The following is a 16,393-nucleotide window of genomic DNA, read 5'->3' as shown; positions in this document are numbered from 1 at the left end:
AGTGTATAATTTCTAGTCACACGTTGTTGCACGTCGGTACGGCCTTTGCACAAAGGTGCGTTTTATATTTTACAATACAAGTTATACATTAGTTAAATAAGAGCGCTGCGGTTGTTGTTGTTTGCATTATCTGTAATTTGATTTTGTTTACACACACACACACATACACACACTTTTGTTTAATTCGGTCCACCGGGACCACCGCCGACGGGTCCGCCGGACTGTGGCCCTCCACCAGGTCCTCCCACCATCCCACCGTACGCTCCGGGCTGTGGTCCACCGCCGCCCATCTGTTGCATCGGCGAGTGCATCATGGGGCTAGGGCTGGAGCCAACCTGCGGCACTACCTGCGGCGTGGGACCACCGATCTGTCCTCCCATCGGTCCACCGGGACCGCCCGGCACACCCGGACCTCCTCCCGGTTGCATCACACCACCGAGCTGCTACGGGAAATGAACAACCATCGTTATAGATTTTTCCCTATTTCTGATTTGCACCACATTGCAAATTCCTTACCTGCATCTGCATCTGGCCCGGTGCGGGCGGTTCGTTCGGCAGCGTTAGCGTTAGCAGCAGATCGTGCACGGCCGGAAAGAGCGAGCACTCGTCCGGCAGCAGCACGGAGCACTCGGAAAAGCGGCGCAAATGCGCGCTGACCGCACTGGTCAGCTGCGGTGGCATCGGTTCGCGCCGCTCGGCCAGCGTCGTGTGGTTCATGTTCATGTCGTACACCATCGGCAGGAGCATCGTGACCGCGTCCTTCCACTCCATGTTGGGCAGGTACGGGACGCGTGTAATCTGGATGAAGAACAGTATCTTCTGCCGGTGGGACAGGATCGTCGTAGTACCGACCGGTACGATCGGTGTTGCAGACGGGGGGACGCGCAGCACGAACTGCACGTTCCACTTGTTGCCCTGCACCAGCTCGGGCATCAGATCGAGGCGCATGATTTGGATGAAGTCCTTCAGCACCTTGGCCGGCAGGTTGAGCATGCGCGTGAAGCTCGTCATGACGGCGGGCCGGTAGGGCGGGGCGGCTACCCGATGGTCGAAGAACTGCTCCAGTATCTGCAGGTCCTGGGCGGCCCACTGGTACGGCGGTTTGCCGTCCATCATCGGCCCCATCGGCAGCTGGTCCACCTTCAGGTGGAGCGATTGCATGTGGTTCGGGTTGAGGAAGACTTGGTACTGCAGACAGTCCGCTTTGAATACGACCACGCCCGGCTCGTTCGAGGTAATTGCCATCAGCTGAAGGATCAGGATAGGAGCAATCAGTAACACATACACAGCGCCAGGTTTATTAGGATGCTGTTTACTTACGCTTTCTTCCTGGTGAATGATACGCTGCAGCTGCCGGCGCATAAACACCGACCCGAGGAAGCGTTCCAGCGGGCTCAGCTCCGGTCCAGGCACTTCCTTTTGCGGGTGAGGCGTGGCACGACAAAGCGTATCAAGTGCTTCGTAGGTCAGCGTGGTTGGGATCGCTCCCGCCCACGAGCGTGCCGGCAAAACGCGTGACGTGTAATGATGAGACGCTATGAAAAGAGAAAAAAATCGTATTTAAAGTCCCCAAAACAACTCTTTTCCTCCTCCTGTGCTTACTTTGTACTTTATGTTCCGGGCTTTGGCCGGGACGAGGTGACGGCCGCGGCATCCCAGGCGAACCGGGCCAATTCGAGGCAGCGGGCGAGAGGGCCGCGAACGGGCTACCATCAGTGTGGCTCTGCATGTACGACAGGCTGCTCGGGCCGGGTGAGTGTGCCGCCATCGGGCTCGGTTGGGCGTTCAGCGGCGACGACGGCATCAGCCCTCCGCCCGGCGACGGATGCGGCATGTGCGAGGCAGGCGGTGACGTCATGTTGAAATTATTCATATGACCCTGCTGCTGTCCTCCCTGGCCTCCTTGGCCACCTTGGCCACCAGCTCCACCCGCACCACCTCCACCACCGATCGGGTGTGGACTGGCGGGGGTGTGCGGGTTGGAGCTGGTGGGTGGGGTAAGCGGCGCCGCAAACCGTAGCCCCGGATCGCGCGGGCTCTGCGGTCCCCTCATGCCCGTTCCCCCGCTGAGGAATGTATTAGCACCACCCCCAGCACCGCCACCACCACCTCCTCCACCTCCATTGTTCCCAGCACCAGCGGAAGGATCTTCCAGCGTCACCGGGGACGGTGGATTGTCATCCTCCGATTGGGACCGGCGCCGAAAGACGGCCGTCTCGTCCACGTACTTCGACAGGAAGCCCTTCAACCCTTGCGTCGGTGTGAATTCCTCCACCACGTGGCTCCGGTCGAAGCGGCTGTACGCACCGTCCCGGATCGTGCACAGGCCGCCGCCCCGGAACCGCACCTCCAGACAGTACACACCCTGGAAGGAGATGCGCAGCAGCGTCGGCGACTGGGGGATGATGCAGAAGGACAGGACCGGGATTTTAGGCGACTGCAGGATCGCCAGATGCGGTATGATCGGCAGCTTGGCGATCGAGCTGAGCGGCTGGTACGTTTCGTGCAGCATGTGCACGACCTGCGCCAGGCTGTAGTTGTGGTTCAGGTGGGCCTGCAGCTGGTCGCGCATCATCGAGTGTGCGTTGATCGCGCTGTTGCCGCCGGTGAAGACGAGCCGGAACTCCTTCGCCTCCGTGTCCCAGCAGATGTTCACGCTGACGTCCTTGTTCGGGCCGTAGGCGAGCAGCAGGTTGGTGTAGCTGTACGATTTGATCGCCACCATGCTGGGCAGGCTGTACTTTTCGTTGTTGTACTGCTCGCGGAACTCGTGCACGAGCGTGTACAGGTACACGATCTTGGACCAGTCGCTCAGCAGCTGATCGACCACCTTGGACACCGACTCGACCGGTTGCATTTCGTACTGCAGATAGACGGCCCGCCGCATGCCCTGCTCCTTGTGGTGCAGGCTCGGCAGCGGGGAACCGTAGAAGACGAGCTCCATCGTCCAGAGGCGCGTCTGGTTGCTCTTGTTCACCTGAGCCCGGACGGACACGGAGAGCAGACGCTTGAGCAGCGCATTCCACACCTGCTTGTCGATCGGTGGCACGTGTACGGTTTTCGGTTCGTTTGCCGATGCGCCAGCACCGGACGACTTGGCGTCGGATGTTCCGGGTTGTTGCTGTTGCTGCTGCTGCTGCTGCTGCTGCTGCTGGGGAGTAGGTGGCGCTTGTGGTGGCTTCGGCTGGGGTAGTGTCAGCAGCTTCAGTACGAGTGAGGTCGCATTCGCTTCCACCTGCAGACCGCCGTGCGGTATCTTGCGCATCGAAAACTCCTTCGCCAGCGTGACAAACGGTAGCTTCTCGTCGCACATCGCCACCACGTGGGCCAGCTCGGGGATAAAGTACGCCGGGTAGATGGTTTTTTGCTGCTTCAGCGGTGGCCCGATCGCCGACAGCGCGTTGTCCAGTGGGGACACCTTGCGCTTGACGCTGGTGCCGCTGGTGCTGGTCGGGCTCGGGTCATCGATGTACGTGCCCGGGCCGTGTGTCGCTACAAACGTGTCGAACTCAATCATGGACAGGACGCGCAGATACATCTTGGGCATTGCGGCGTTGGCCGCATCGCTGCCGGGTGCAGGACCACCGGTGGCCGACGGCTGAGGCGGCTGACCGCTAAGCACGTCGGGCGATTGTCCTTCCTCGACGGAGGACGGTTTCACCAGCACCAGATAGAAGGTGTAGGTCATTTCGTTTGGGCACGTTTTCTTCTCCTTCAGTTCAACGATCTGCAAAAAAGAATGGGATATATTAATACAGACAATACAAGCTAGTGATGTGCTCTTTTGAGCGCACCCATGACTCCGATCCGACTCCGGCTATTGTTAGTCCGATTCCGATTTCGACACAATCAGAACCACTAGTTCCGCCCGAAGTCAGAGTCTTCAGGAGTCGTCCGAGGTCGCCCGGAGTCGTCCGGAGCCGTTCGGAGTAGTGTTGGGTTTCGTTGATCTTTCGTTTAGATTAATCGACGAATCGATTCTTCAAAGATTCATGAATATCTAAGATGAACGATCGAAAGATTCATATGAAACATATCAAAATATAAATTCATACCTAAAGATAAATTAATCTTCAAAGATACATGAATCTATAGGATTGCTAAATCCTTTAAAATTCATTTACCTCCAGGGATTCAAGAGTCTTAAGAGATGTAAGATTAAAAAACACAGTATTTGCGCGATCCCACCCGATCCCACCATCGGAAAATATGTCCGTTGTGGAATCAAGCCTCGCATGGAACGTCTCCAAGTAGCAAAACAAACTATCCGGCTGCGTGGTACTTGCCAAGAAGTCTCGAAAGCCTTATAGGCTGACATGACCACGTAGGTTGTTACTCCATGAAGAATAATAATGAGAAGCTCAAGCTCTATGAATCTTTGGAGATGTATGAATCGCTAGAGATTCGTGAGTCTTTCGAGGTATATGAATCTTTTGGGTTTCATAAATCTTTTGAGATTCATGAATCTTTACAACCGATATTCAGATTCATTGAATCATTTCAAAGATTCATCAAGATTCATGAATCTGAATCAAATTCACCCAACACTAGTTTGGAGTCGATTTTAGTCGTCCGGAGTCGGAATCATTCGAAGTCGTCCAAAATCGATCGGAGTTAACAGAAGCCGTCCGGTTCAATGTGCTTGTGATCAGGCATTTCATTTCGTTGCGTTTTTCGTCTTTCACTTTGCGCGTGCACTTCGTATACAGGCCTTTGATTCGAAGGCCGACTCCGGCCGATTCCGGAAGACTTCGACTCCAACTGATTCCAGACGACTCCGAACGATTCTGGACGACTCCGAAAGACTACGGCCGACTCGGTCTGACTCCGGACAATGCTCCGCACAATTATTGGAGTCACTATTACTGACGAACTGAAAATCACAAAGAACTGCTCACCAAAATAACGTTCGCGTGTCGGTACAGCTGAATGAACACCTTGTGCGGGCCCATCCGTGCGATCGGGTGGGTGTGCGAGTAGATCAGCGGCAACCGGTCCTGCGTCGCGGCCGGCAGATGCTGCAGCGTCTTCTCGCACCGCCGCTGGGTGATCCAGTAGCGCAGCTCCGATATCAGATGCTGCAGCTTCGACCAATCGTTGTTCAGTGCGTGCTGCATTTCGGGCATGATCGGACAGTCCAGGTGCTTGGGCACGTGGCAGCGTAGCATGCCCGTGTGCGTATCGACCGTGATGTAGATGTGCTCGGCACGCAGGCACGGGTTCAGCACCGGCACGGTCAGCATGGCCGGCGTGCCCTGGATATTGTACTCCACGTCCTTCAGGAAGAGCTGCAGCTCGGTTTTCACATCGTTCAGGCGCGCGAGCGACCGCACGTACACCGTGTGCACCAGCAGCCGCTCCATCGACAGCAGATCCGACCGGACGGCACGGTCCGCAATGTCCGCCTCCTTGTTGCCGATCGACGGTACGTGCAGGATTGCGAGCTGCTTCGCCGCATCGTTCGGATCGGTTTGGATCGTTAGCCGATAGCCGAGTTCCGATTTGGGATCCTTGTTCGTGAGCTCGCGCCAGTACGACACGGTCAAGCGCGACCCAACCACGTACTCATCCACGTGGATGTGGTCATCGAGCCGGTCGCGGATCAGACGGAGCGTTTGCGTGTACAGCACTTCCAGCTGCAGCGATTGACAGAAGTAGTGCAGACAGGTGTACACCTCCGCCAGCGCATCCGTACAGTCCACGATACGTCCCTGGATCAGCTGATGGATGTAGTTCACCTGCAACGGATGGACCAACGCCTTCCCGTCGCCCGTTTCCTTATCTTCCACCAGAAAATCAATGTCCAGCAGCCGCCACGGTACGGTCGGCGCATCGCCCATCACCGTAAGCGACACCTCAAACTCGTGGTCCACCTTGAACGTGACGCGGCCGTTTTCGATGCGAAATTTGCGCAACTGCGGCAGCAAGCTGCCCGTCACCAGCCGATGCTGGATGACCTGATTCAGGCGCTGCAACGTTTGCCGCTTCTCGGCGGGCGTGATCGGGTCGGGCGGCACAATCCGATCGCGAATGACGGACGGCAGGCGCGAGTAACTCCCTGTGGTTAGGATTTCCACCGCCGCCGGTATGTGAAAGTTCGGCAGCCGGGCGTGCACGAGCGTTTCGCGTGCCACGCGCGACAGCATATCGGCCGTGTCGATGAACAGCATCGACTGCTTGTCCAGGAAGCCCATAATCTTGGCCGACTTGTCCACCTTGGAGGCGGAGTTGGCCCACTTGACCAGGGCGAGCAGCCGGATGAAGAGTTGCCGCGTGCTGGCGGAAAAGTTGTAAATTTCAATCTTACGATCCATGTCCGTTTTGCGGGGCAGCCTGCAAGCGAGAACAAACGGGAGGGTTAACGTATGGCGGGGTGGGTATGGGTGGGAGGCACTTACAATTCCGCCAGCACCGTCAGCTCATGGTACGTTCGCTGGATGATGAAATCGATCAAACGCCCTAACGGGATTAGATTCTGTCGCTGGGCCATCTCCTGCCCCGTCGGGATGAAGCTCGTCACCGCTCCTCCCTGCTCCAGCGGCTGGGGTGCCATCGTGCAGGCGCTGTTTGTTTGTATTTCGCAAAAACTACCGTAAAACGTACACTTGCCACCAAACTGAACACCGTGAACGTGCGGATCTAATCACGGTCGGTTGTTCTTGTTCCCGTGCGAAGAGAAAATAAAGAAGCTAAATCGTCACCGACATTAAACGGGGCTCCTCTTTCTGCACGCTTTCACCATAGCACACAGCACCGTTTTATTGCTTCCCTTTTTCGCAACACCAAAAGTAGACGGAAACGAGCTCCTCCACTTTACACGGGAAGCAACATAGCTAATCCGTAAGCACGGACAGCGTGAGTGGTGGAAAAGCCGGAAGATGCAGCACTTTTTACGGGCTTTTGTCCACTGTACACGGGTGAGTCTGCCGATCTTTTCCTTGAGTTGGCTTTTTTTAGCTTCTGAAGCTGTGGGCACACTCACACACGCACACACACGCACGCCTACGGTGAAGCGTTTTTTGGTCAATTTGACAGTTGTGAGATGACAGCAGCGAAACGCTTCCAGCAAGCAAAACAGACATGCTGTCTCGCTTTGGCGAAACCGGTTTCGATGAATGCGAGAACGAGAAAGAATGAGTTTTTTGCTGCATGGGCATCGTGCTGATTTAATTCGCATAAAAAAGGAACATAATTTGGAAGGATTATTTCTCGATTTTCAAGTGAATTGGAAAATAAATCTTATATTTGTTTGATTCATAGGGTAGGTGCACCAATTATGGACGAGTTTGTACAGCGTTTGGACTAAAACATGAATTGTGACAAAACTACCGAATAAAATTTTATAAACAATGGTGAAGGAGATAGGCACACATCTTAACTATATTATTGCTTAAACATTTTGTAAATTAGACACTTTTAAAAAAAGTTATAGTCCTTTTCCAAAACCTCTTCCATGTACCAATTGTTGTGCTATGTGTTCCAAATGTTGTGCTAGCTATGTACGGCCAAAAATGCACGGACCGGAATTTCGCGGCTTTTTAGTTGGCACGTTTTTCCATACAAAAAAGTTATAAATTTTTTCTCGGCAAGCCATGAGATTTTTGTGAAATTTTCAAAAACTAGGTTTCCCATACAAACACATGCTTTTTAATTGAACTGTCAGCCAACTATCAAGCGTTCAACTAAAAAGCATGCCAACTAAAAAGCGTTCAACTATTGAATTCTGACTGTACATGCGGTCCCCGAGATACACGGTTATTGGGGACCGAAAACGGCCGCAAAATACCGCGTATCTCGAATTTCCGCGTAAGTCGAATCTCGTGATTTCCAGCCAAAATATCACTAATTTTCGTGAAATTTTGCAAGCAGGGGGTGGTTTTAGCCACCAAATTAATTATTTGATATGTTTCTAATGAATTGAACAGTTTTAAAACTTTTTAAATGGTATTTTACATTCGATCAATACGGAAATTATTTGGTATTTCACAATGGATGTGTCAAATCAGTACAATTTGCTCAAAGAACTGTCAAATTTTGAAAACCGCGTATCTCCGAATCCGCGTATAAGAGGTACCGTGTATCTCGGGGACCGCCTGTATATGCGAAATTCCACGGCCGCGAATTTCCGGTCCGTGTATTTTCGGCCTCATAACGCAATGTCACCTTCGTATTGAACTGTAATTTCTCAACAGCACGGATTAACGGACAGCCGGATAAAAGGTACCCGGATGAACGGCGCTCCACTGTATTTGATTACAGGCGGTCCCCGAGATACACGGTACCTCTTATACGCGGATTCGGAGATACGCGGTTTTCTAAATTTGACAATTCTTTGAGCAAATTGTACTGATTTGACACATCAATTGCAAATTGCCAAATAATTTCCGTTTTGATCGAATGTGAAAAACTATTTCAAAAGGTTTAAAACAGTTATATTCAGTCAGAATAATATCAAATAATTCATAAAGTGACTAAAACCACCCCTTACTTGCAAAATTACACGAAAATTAGTGATATTTCAGCTGGAAATCACGAGATTCGACTTACGCGGAAATTCGAGATACGCGGTATTTTGCGGCCGTTTTCGGTCCCCATTAACCGTGTATCTCGGGGACCGCCTGTAGTTGACTTCGAATAATTATGAAAGTTGCTAGAAATTAAGGAAATACGATAAATTACATGAATACATTGACCGCAAATAACTACATTTATTCATTAATTTTGATCTTTTTGTCGATAGCACAACAATTGGTACACTCTACACATGAAACGAGAATTTCGCGTTCGTTATTTCAATTTTCCATAAACAAAGGACTCTACTGTACCGCTGGACTGCTCCGTTGGGCGTATTTCACCCTCTCATACATCAATCGTGCAGGAGGTGAAACACGGTCGTGTTACGGTTTGTTTTGATTTTGCAGCTGTCAGATTTCAACAAGAAAAACATACACACACTCACACACACACACGAACGCGCCTGTGCACACATCAACGAAAGCGAACATCGCGGAACGACGCAGGCGGAAGCAGTTTTTCGTACCATTTTGCTTACCTTCGGTCCACTACCCTCCCGACTGGCCAAGGATCTGGCCTGGTAGGGAAAATTGCACGGAACGTGCGTGAACGCGACAATCAAGCTCCAAGTTCAGCATCCCGAGCTACAGAAGCAAACTCCCATCGGTCACACCTGCACCATGACACCTCCTGCTGGTCGTGCGGTGGTGCAGCGGAAGGTGAAAGTGTAAGTGGCCGGAAAATTGTTTGTTGCGAAAAGTAAGGCGGTGTGGCAACTGCGTTCAGTAACACCCGCTACCGTGCCGTAACGTGACCGTGGTTGCTAGAGGCAAAAATAAGTTTTCCCTGTCGGTTCGGGCGACCTTCGTCATTCGACCACCCACGCAAGTGAACGGAAGGAAAGAAGAAAAAAAAAAAACAAAATCCAACCGGAACGCGGAAAAAAGTGTTGCGGAAAAGCGAGCAAACAACCAGGGAATGATAATGACGGTGACGGTGTTGATGATGGGATGAAAACTGTCTCTGCCCTCCGCACCGTGAACGTGAACGAGGTGTCGGGACGCTGCGGAAAACTCGAAATCGCAAATACACACACACGATGAGCTAGAGAAAGAGGGAGAGGGAGAGAGATAGAGCGGAAGGGAGGTCTATTTTGCACCACCCAGCATCGTCGTTTGTTTTGAGGCCCTGTTTTACATAGAAGGCCAGGAAAAGCTGGTGAGATTTACATACGGAAGTACACCTCCCCAACCCATCCACCCCAAACCGGCCCGAAGCGAAAACATCCATCCGAGATCGATGACTGCGTTAAAAAACGGTGTTGGCGCATCCGCAAACGATCAAAAGGTAAGTTGGACGGTGTGAAATGCTTTATTTTTTTAATTTATGATTTATTAATTTGCATTACTGCAGCAAAACAAGGGGGTTAATGGGTTGGAAAAAGGGCAGGCTTTTGATTGTGTCCATCCAAAACCCGAACCATCGACCGGTGTCGAATTCATTTGTGGTAGTTTTCCCGTCTTTGGCCATGAAGTAGAAGCGTTTCAGGAAATCCCGAAACCCTCACCCCCCCGCTGCTGCTTGCGTTTCCGGACCGAATCGTACGTACCGGTCGGTTATCGATCAGAGTCGTGGCCGTGTCCATGATTTATGATTATTGACGGTGTCATGCGAAAATCGCACGGTAATAGAGTGGTCCTAAGGGAAAGGAGGGTGGAAGAAAGTTATTGATGGTTGCAAGCAATATGATAAACAGACCCAATCGAGATTGTGACGCACTGGTGGAGGGTGTTTCTTCCACCTTTCTGTGGGGATTGTCGTATCAATCTTACCCAAAAGTTTCGCTTTCACCTGATGGGGTGCGTGCCGAACGAACTTCTTAGAACGGAAATGATGAAGCGATGTGCCCTTTGCTTGCCGGCTGACCCAATACTGCGTTCGATTCGGATGGCAAGGTGGAAACATCAATCATTTGAAAAATATTATATGCTCGTTCTACACTGCAATCACACTAACAAGCTCTCTCTCTCTCTCTCTCTCTCTTTGTACCTTTTCTTTTGCAGGCTCGATTTTTCTTCGTAATTATGCGGCTGAATTTAAAGTTCCTGCTGATAAGCCTGTGCGTGACGGTTGCACTGATCACGTTCGCGCTGTGGGCCAACTGTGGCGTCGGGCATGGCTTTGTGCCAAAGTGGCCCCAGCATCATGGCGACAGTGGTAAGCTCCTCCCTACGTTCTATTGGCAATCACTTCTCCTTCTATTGCTAACCTAACACACCATTCCCAGCAGACAGTCCGTTCGAGCAGACGGAGGAAATCGACTGCATCATCAACCAGGAGTACGCGATCGGTTGCCGGAAGGAGGGCGAAGAGGTGTACCTGCCCTTTTCCTTTCTGCAGAAGTACTTTGACGTGTACGGGTCGCTGAACGTGGTGGACGGCAGCCGGCGGTTCGACTGGACGCACAGCTACGGGAAGGTCAACTACCCGAAGGGTGCGTACGATCCGCGCGGCATCTTTATGTACTTCGAAAACTACAACGTGGAGATGCGCGATCGCGTCAAGTGCATCAGTGCGATCGACGGCGTGCCGATCTCGACGCAGTGGGAAAGCCAGGGCTACTTTTACGCGACCCAGATCGCACAGTTCGGGCTGTCGCATTATAGCAAAAACCTGACCGAGCCGGAACCGCGCCGCAAGACGGTGGAGGACGGTGAGCGCGAGACGGCGACGTGGATTGTGCCGAAGGGCAGCTCGATGAACCGGACGATCGATCGGGCGCGGGCGGGGGCCGGTGCAGTGTTGAGCTTTTCCACCGGCAAATCGTTCGATACGGCGGTCGTGCTGCCGATGGACCACGTGCTCGATCTGGTGCTGAGCGTGGACGTGCTGCTGAAGCCAAACTCGACGCTGTGCGTCACGCTGCAGAACCGGGAAACGCAGAAGCTGTACCACGTGTACTACATACTGGCGGATCTGCTGATCGGGGTGCAGGACGAGAACATTTACTACGGCATCGGGCTGAACTGTACCGGCGGGTGGAAGCATTTGACGCGCGATCTGTTCGTGGACCTGCAGAAGGGGCTGCCACAGTACGCGAGCACGGACAAGCGGCGGAAGATGCGACGGACGGAGCTGAAGGTGGTGGAGATATCGCTGCTGGGCAATGGGAGCATTGACAATTTGACGCTGTCGACGAGTGAGCATATTAGCCATTTTTATGACGCGGCAGAGTGGTTGATTCGGCACCAGGACCCGAGCACGGGCGGGTGGCCGATCCCGGTGCGGCGGAAGCTGGGCTCTGGGTTTGGCGAGCTGGCCCGGGGGTGGTACTCGGCGATGGCCCAGGGTCATGCGATATCGCTGCTGGCCCGGGCGTACTACCATTCGAAGGGCGATAAGCGGTACCTGCGGGCGGCACTGGATGGGCTGAAGCTGTTCCGGATACCGTCGTACCAGGGCGGCGTGCTGGCGACCTTCCTGGGGAAGTACGCGTGGTACGAGGAGTACCCGACGACGCCGCACTCGTTCGTGCTGAACGGGTTCATCTACTCGCTGCTCGGGCTGTACGATCTGAACTCGACCGCACCGGCGAACCAATCGAACGAGGCGGCGGTACTGTTCGAGCAGGGTATGGCCAGCCTGAAGAAGATGCTGCTACTGTACGATACCGGTTCGGGGACGAGCTACGACTTGCGACACTTTACCCTTGGTAAGCAAAGTTCGGTTTTTTTTGGGAATGGGGTTGTTGTGATTAACTTTTGCTTTATCTCTCTCTCTCTCTCTCTCTCTGTGTGCTTGCAGGCATTGCACCGAACCTAGCCCGCTGGGACTACCATGCGACGCACGTCAATCAGCTGCTCCTGCTGGCCACGATCGATCCGGACCCGCTGATCTCGCAAACGGCGGAACGGTGGAAAAACTACATGGTAGGCAAGCGTGCACCACACAACTAGGCCGGCGGCCGCCGGAGCCAACGGTAGACCTGCAAAATCTTCTCCACTTCCATTTTAAATGCCTTACACCACGGACACACACACACACAAATTATCTCATTACATCTGTACACTACAGCGGGCGGGGTGGCGGCGTCAACCGTATCGATCTTGCTGGGAGCGAGGGCAAACCATAAATTGATTATGGAAGAGTAAAAAATCCACAAAACAGACACAGCCCTGGAGAACCCCGTGGAGAGAGAGAGAGATAAGGGAATGGTGCACCACCCAGCACCGGTGGTAATATTCTGCGAAGGCTTTCGTGATATGATAATATGGTACCTTTTAGAGAATGTAGCGGGAATTGTACATATGAGCGAGAGAGAGAGTAAGAAGCCTGTCCCTTCCCGGTGGAACGCGTAGCGTTCGGAGCTGCCGAGCACAGGGAACGCGCATATCCGCACATGTCCCGGATGCGCTCTGGTTTTGTATATTCATAGAAGAAGAAAAAAAACACAAACACATTTGGTAGGTGCTTTCAACCCCCTTTTTGTACTGTAATCTGTAATCTACTAATATGCTCATGCGCTCACTTGCAGTAATAATCAGTAGCAGTAGTAGTATTATACCACACTCTTATCATAAAAAAACACATGTGGGGGGGGGATGTGTAGTAGGGTTTTGAGTAGCGAGAGCGAAAATTATAAAATTTGTAAAGAAGGTTGTAACATGAATGGAATTCCAAATCCAAATATCATCCTAGCCGTTAAGTGGAAACCCTGTTAACCCTGATAGGAAACTAGGGACGAGATAGCCTGTCTGTCTTCGAAAGCGAAAAACCTACTCCTTGCCATTGTTTTGTTGCCTGCTGCCCTCACTAGAAAGAGGGCTGTACCTTTGTTGATATACGTATAAAAAATAGGTTAAATATAGGTACTGGAGCATTAGCAACTGTTGCCCTTCTTGTTTGCGTGTGTGGGTGATAATAGCGCACCGGCTTCGTTCACAATCTTCCACATCATCACAGTTAAAGCGCAGTTGTGGATCCTCTGGATCAATTGCACGCTGAGGGATCACACCTTTGCATCACCGATCTTGTGACGGCACAGCGCATGTGGATGGCTAGTTTATAGATGAGAGGGCTGGTGCTGTGCCAGCACTACGTGTCACAGCAACATACCAATCAAATGTATTTAGAGAGCTTACACTGGAAACACAGTAAATAGGAGTATAAGTAAGAAACGATCGGGACGGTTCGAAAGAACGATCGGTGCGCACATTTATTCACAAGCTTTACGATAGTGATGTGAGTGAGTGTAAGAGATTTGTTGCCTGTTTTGCCTAGAAAAAAGGTTAACTTATGTACTTTGCTTTAATTTCTTTATGGGTGCATCTTATCGTTTCGATAAGAGTTATATCTGTTTTTTTTTCAAATGAGTATTTCAAAAATGTTTGTGTATAAGCTTAGTTTAGCTGATGTTTAGGTTAGCAATTAATTTTATTTATAAATATTGTGTGGAATGCTTTAAAAGAATGGCTCGAACAGGAAAGCTCAATATTAGGTCATCGAAACTAGGTGTTATTTATATTTTCTAGAATGCGTTACATGAAGACAGGCTCACGAGCAGACGCAAAGAGAAGCAACAACACGTAACATAACAGTTTTATACTGCAATCATCTTTGAACCAATGCTAGTTCCCATTTCTAAAACGTAGCTTATCAGGTGCGAAAGACCACAAAAAATAGGAAGAGCAAAAAAAAGACAAACTAATCACTAAACCCCTATTTCTAACTGTTGCGGTGCCGATTCCGTGTTAGTGCGGCCCCTTTAGAAAGACTCATTTTATACGATTGCTTACCGTACGTAAGACTGCATTCTGAATGCGGACGATTTGGATTGCCGTGATGGGATTATCGATTTCGATTTCAATTGCACCTTCTACCAGCGGAGTAAAGTGTAGCGGGATAGCCGTTTTGTAAAGAAAAATAAACAACAAGTGTTAACGTTTCAGTCCCCAAAAAGACAACACACATTGATCCATTCCAGCGTAAAATGGCACTGCAATCACTTGAACTCTTCTCTTCCAGTTTGACTGCGAGATTTCGGGTGCACGGAAGTGTAGCGTAGGATAGGCTAGTGTAGTGCAGTTCCCGGCTCACGTAGTGATCGTTTATTAACCGTGTGTAGTGAATGTGTGAACAAGCTGGGGTAGCGTTGGGTATAGTAAACCGGGAAGTAATCTGCACGAACGCATCGCGATAAATGGTAGTGATAAGCTAGTAGTCTTGCAACACAATATCTTCACTGGCTGTTAGAGGGAAACTGTTTTGTAATGAAGAGGACAAGCGAACAGAGCGAGGAAGGAAGCGTAAAACATATATAGAAAAAAAACACTCTCGACAATAAAAAAGGAAGGATAGGCAAAACTGGCACAGAAGGGGCCCCGTGGTTCAGGTGGTCCGAAAGCTGTAGCTTAAGCTGCATATGTGGCAAACATAGTTGAAATGGGCAAACAGCGGAACGATAGAATAGGGCAATTTCTTTTGATTTTGAAAGGCTCATGGTCGATATAGCTAATCAACCAACCAACAATCCGGTAACGTTCCTCTGACCAGCGTTTAGTGTTTAAAGTCTCTCTAACCTTTCGCACGTTTACACCTACTGTATGAGAGGACAGTTGTTCATACTGATCCCGTTTATAAACCCAAAGTCGAAAGCTCCACAAATTTCGATAGTTAGTGAAAAGTCTCGCCACGTGGCCGAGGCATGTCGACACGGTATCAAAGCATATCGAGCACATCACTTTAGACTCTCTCTCTATATATATTTCTCTGCATTAACACACGCCCCTGTCGAACTTAACTACTGTTGCAACCACTTTGCAAATAGAAGCAAAACAATGCAAACATAAACCGTGTACAAATTTGTAGCTAAAGTTAAAGCAAAACATCTAAATAGAAAAAAAAGGTAGCAAGAAGCGTACGTAAAGCAAGTAAAAAAGCATAAAAAACGAAGTAAAACAAACGATTAGTAAACACAGTAAAAAATACAACGGACTCAGAAGATTGGTAAATTACTCGAAAACAAATCAAACCATCACGATGAGAGTATCATATCGAGCGAAAAAGGGTAGACAGATGGTTTTGGTTTGCAAACCTTTTTTTAAAAGCACAAAACTAGTGTATACACTCAGAGAGAGACACACACACACATTGGAACATGAACATATAGCTACTGTCGAATTAGGGGGAGGGAAGAAATGATTAACTATCGTGTGTTGTTTTGTTTGATCTTCACGCTTAGAAACAACCCTTGCCAAAGTGTGTATTATGTTTTTGTAAAGCTTCTACAACACCTTTACTAAGAACCGTTTCTGTTTCGTTTTCTACGTAACCGCAGTAGTATTTTTCTCCTTCAAAAGGAATGGTGTCGTTTGCTGTCTAATAAGTAAACAATTACGCCAATCAGATAGTAAATCAACTCTTGTTCTGATTTTAGCAAAACACACAATTAACACGATAAAGCATACAAGCAAACCCATTATCGGTTAACCGTCAATAATATAGTACCATATCATATATAGGCAACCAGTAATAAGGTATGATGCAAGCAATGAAGAGTAATGTAACGACTCGAAGTAGTTGGAACACAGACACATATAAGCGCATTTATTAATATCTTTGCAAATTGATAGAGTGTACCGAAACGTGTTGTGTAGAGCGCGCAAATATTACATTTAAACATACACACATACACACAAAGAGTTCATAAAAACATATGAAACACAACTTCGCGTTATGTTTGCACTCGCGCAAAAAAAAAACAAAAGAAACTCTCTGACTCTGGTGCCACTTCCCGCATCCGTAATAAAGGAAACACACGTAATTACAATTGAACAACGGTTGGACGTTTACGTTTGGATAAGGTCTTCCTACAATATCC

At 50.1% G+C, this 16,393-nt stretch overlaps 2 protein-coding genes across 4 annotated transcripts; one reads left to right on the top strand and one right to left on the bottom strand.

Annotated features, from left to right (window-relative positions):
• Window positions 1-6: 6 nt before the first annotated feature.
• Window positions 7-6,993, bottom strand: LOC120947713 (mediator of RNA polymerase II transcription subunit 14). 2 transcript variants are annotated; one of them, XM_040363306.2, is made up of 6 exons: window positions 6,399-6,993; window positions 4,899-6,333; window positions 1,603-3,727; window positions 1,321-1,535; window positions 517-1,248; window positions 7-440 (listed from the first exon to the last, which is right to left on the bottom strand). In XM_040363306.2, exons 1-6 carry the CDS (start codon window positions 6,551-6,553, stop codon window positions 180-182), a joined length of 4,923 nt encoding a protein of 1,640 aa, XP_040219240.2. In that variant the 5' UTR covers window positions 6,554-6,993; the 3' UTR covers window positions 7-179. The 2 variants fall into 2 exon arrangements, with proteins under 2 accessions (XP_040219240.2, XP_040219239.2); XM_040363305.2 differs by having other exon boundaries at window positions 7-443; window positions 6,399-6,992.
• Window positions 6,994-8,846: 1,853 nt separating this feature from the next.
• Window positions 8,847-16,175, top strand: LOC120949916 (D-glucuronyl C5-epimerase B). Of its 2 annotated transcripts, none has more exons than XM_040367519.2 (4): window positions 8,847-9,861; window positions 10,578-10,731; window positions 10,802-12,226; window positions 12,319-16,175. In XM_040367519.2, exons 1-4 carry the CDS (start codon window positions 9,814-9,816, stop codon window positions 12,468-12,470), a joined length of 1,779 nt encoding a protein of 592 aa, XP_040223453.2. In that variant the 5' UTR covers window positions 8,847-9,813; the 3' UTR covers window positions 12,471-16,175. The 2 variants fall into 2 exon arrangements, with proteins under 2 accessions (XP_040223453.2, XP_040223454.2); XM_040367520.2 differs by having other exon boundaries at window positions 8,848-9,861; window positions 10,805-12,226.
• The last annotated feature ends 218 nt before the right edge of the window (window positions 16,176-16,393 follow it).

Source organism: Anopheles coluzzii, chromosome 2, assembly GCF_943734685.1.
Source record: "Anopheles coluzzii chromosome 2, AcolN3, whole genome shotgun sequence".
In the NCBI taxonomy this organism is placed as follows: domain Eukaryota; kingdom Metazoa; phylum Arthropoda; class Insecta; order Diptera; family Culicidae; genus Anopheles; species Anopheles coluzzii.
Note: the sequence above shows the minus strand (reverse complement) of the source record. Positions and strands in the feature narration are given on the sequence as shown.

What these genes read in the sequence shown, in the direction of transcription:
- LOC120947713 (XM_040363305.2), bottom strand. Translation starts at nt 6,553, where the DNA reads ATGGCACCCCAGCCGCTGGAGCAGGGAGGAGCGGTGACGAGCTTCATC. An exon ending in GACACGCGAACGTTATTTTG is followed by an intron (nt 3,728 to 4,898) that starts GTGAGCAGTTCT and finishes TCTTTTTTGCAG; the next exon opens with ATCGTTGAACTGAAGGAGAA. An exon ending in CGGGCCAGATGCAGATGCAG is followed by an intron (nt 444 to 516) that starts GTAAGGAATTTG and finishes CATTTCCCGTAG; the next exon opens with CAGCTCGGTGGTGTGATGCA.
- LOC120949916 (XM_040367519.2), top strand. Translation starts at nt 9,814, where the DNA reads ATGACTGCGTTAAAAAACGGTGTTGGCGCATCCGCAAACGATCAAAAG. An exon ending in CATCCGCAAACGATCAAAAG is followed by an intron (nt 9,862 to 10,577) that starts GTAAGTTGGACG and finishes TTTCTTTTGCAG; the next exon opens with GCTCGATTTTTCTTCGTAAT. An exon ending in CTTGCGACACTTTACCCTTG is followed by an intron (nt 12,227 to 12,318) that starts GTAAGCAAAGTT and finishes GTGTGCTTGCAG; the next exon opens with GCATTGCACCGAACCTAGCC.